The sequence below is a fragment of the Triticum urartu genome, chromosome 3A, assembly GCF_056163025.1.
Source record: "Triticum urartu cultivar PI428250 chromosome 3A, HENAU_Tu73, whole genome shotgun sequence".
In the NCBI taxonomy this organism is placed as follows: Eukaryota; Viridiplantae; Streptophyta; class Magnoliopsida; order Poales; family Poaceae; genus Triticum; species Triticum urartu.
In genome coordinates, this window is record NC_141875.1 from 341,398,476 (window position 1) to 341,401,037 (window position 2,562).

Sequence of the window (2,562 nt, forward strand, 5' to 3'; positions counted from 1 at the left end):
CATTTATCTCTTACATCTCCTGATTTTTGGTGTCGTCTGCCTCGTGAGGCTTGGCCCCTCGCGAGGGTCTTGACTTGTTGATGCTGAAGGTGGGTCGTACCGGTCCGTTGAAGTGGAGATTGCCTTTCCTTCGGGGCTAATGAAGGAGGACCCTGGCCAGGAGGAAGGATAGCGTTGCCTTGAGGACGGTCCTCGCGAGGCTGATCGCGCCAGGCACCCTCACAAGGCTGGCCCTGCCGTCGGTCCTCATGAGGCTGATCGCGGCACTCCTGGCGGGGGTCGCGCCGTCCTAGCATCCTCTACCTCGGCCACCTCCACGATCGTATCCTCGGTTGCTGCGCTCAGGGTGACGACCGATGCGCCCGTCACGGATGGCCCTGAGCTCCGAGAAGTCGTTGGTGTTGTGGCTGTGCATGTTGTGGAAGACACAGAATGGGCGGCTGCCCTTGGATGACTCTGGGTGGTTGTAGCCATGCTTCATCTCTGGTTCGGCCGCGAGCATGGCCGTCCGCTTGTGCTTCACGTCCTTGGCCTTGGTTTTCTTGTCTTCTGGGCCAGCCTCCGGGAAGTCGAGGAGGGAGAGATGTCCCTCCTTAGCTCTCACACACTTGGTTGCCATGTTGACCATCCCCAGAGCCGTGCACAGGTCCTCGTGTATGGTGAGCTCCTCCTTCATCTTGACGTTGCAGACGCCATGAGTGAACGCCGAGATGATGGCGTCATCTGACACCTTGGGGATTTTGAGGCGAACGTTGTTGAAGCACTGGATGTACTTCTGCAAGGTCTCTCCCGATTGCTGCTTGATGCGCCGCAGGTCACCTACAGCTAGCGAGCGGTCACGAGTGCCCTGGAAGTTGGCGACGAAACACTCTCGCATATCGTTGATGTCGCTTGAAGCTACATCGGAGGCGGTAGGTATTTCCCCAAAGAGGAAGGAACGATGCAGTACAGGGGCGGTAGGTATTTCCCTCAAATATGAAACCAAGGTTATCGAACCAGTAGGAGAACCAAGCAACACAATGTAAATAGCCCCTGCACACAGATGACAAGTCCTCTCAAGCCAACGTGTTAAAGGGGTTGTCAATCCCTTTCGGGTAACGGTGCTAGAAATTGGTGCGTGACAGGAAAAAGTTGTAATAGACTGGATAAATAGATCGCAAATAAAATAAAGTGCAGCAACGTATTTTTGGGTTTTTAGATTAATAGATCTAAAAGTAAATGCAAATACAAGTAGATCGCAAAGGCAAATAATATTAGAAAGAGACCCGGGGGCCGTAGATTTCACTAGTGGCTTCTCTTGAGAAAAATAGCAAAGCGGTGGGTGAACAAATTACTGTTGGGCAATTGATAGAAGTTCAAATACTCATGACGATATCCAGGCAATGATCATTACATAGGCATCATGTCCAAGATTAGTAGACCGACTCCTGCCTGCATGTACTGCTATTAGTCCACACATCAACCGCTATCCAGCATGCATCTAGTGTATTCAGTTCATGGAGAAACGGAGTAATGCAATATGAACGATGACATGATGTAGACAAGATCTATCTATGTAGAGATAGACCCCATCATTTTATCCTTAGTAGCAATGATACATACGTGTCGGTTCTCTTTCTGTCACTGGGATCAAGCACTGTAAGATCGAACCCACTACAAAGCACCTCTTCCCATTGCAAGATAAATAGATCAAGTTGGCAAACAAAACCCAAATATTGGAGAAGAAATATGAGGCTATAAGAGATCATGCATAAAAGAGAACAAAGAAACTCCAATACTTTCATGGATATAAAAACATAGATCTGATCATAAACTCAAAGTTCATCGATCCCAACAAACACACCGTAAAAAGAGTTACATCATATGGATCTCCAAAAGACCGTTGTATTGAGAATCAAGAGAGAGAGAGAGGAAGCCTTCTAGCTACTAACAATGGGCCCTAAGGTCTACAAAGAACTACTCACGCATCATCGGAGAGGCACTAATGGAGGTGGGAACCCCATCCAAGATGGCGTCTAGATTGGATCTGGTGGTTCTGGACTCTGCGGTGGCTGGATGAATATTTCATCGACTCTCCTAGGGTTTATGGAATATTGTGGTATTTATAGAGCAAAGAGGCTATCCGGGGGGCACCCGAGGTGGGCACAACCCACCAGGGCATGTCTGGGCCTCCTGGCGTGCCCTGGTGGGTTGTGCCTCCCTCGGGGCACCCCCCAGGCGCGGCTAGGGCCCGTTGCGTTCCTTCTGGCCCATAAAAATGTTCGGAACACAGTATTTCAAAAAATTTCCTACGATCACACAAGATCTATCTAGAAGATGCAAAGCAATGAGAGGGGGAGAGTGTGTCTACGTACCCTCGTAGACCGAAAGTGGAAGCGTTTAGTAACGCGGTTGATGTAGTCGAACGTCTTCGCGATCCAAGTATCGAACGCACGGCACCTCCGAGATCCTACACACGTTCAGCTCGGTGACATCCCTCAAACTCTTGATCCAGTTGAGGCCGAGGGAGAGTTTCGTCAGCACGACAGCATGGTGATGGTAATGATCAAGTTACTGATGCAG

At 49.7% G+C, this 2,562-nt stretch overlaps 1 protein-coding gene across 1 annotated transcript; it reads right to left on the bottom strand.

Moving 5' to 3' along the window:
* Positions 1–289: 289 nt before the first annotated feature.
* On the bottom strand, positions 290–877 carry LOC147979652 (uncharacterized). Its single transcript, XM_087515291.1, has one exon. It carries the CDS (start codon positions 875–877, stop codon positions 290–292), a length of 588 nt encoding a protein of 195 aa, XP_087371417.1.
* Between the last annotated feature and the right edge of the window lie 1,685 nt (positions 878–2,562).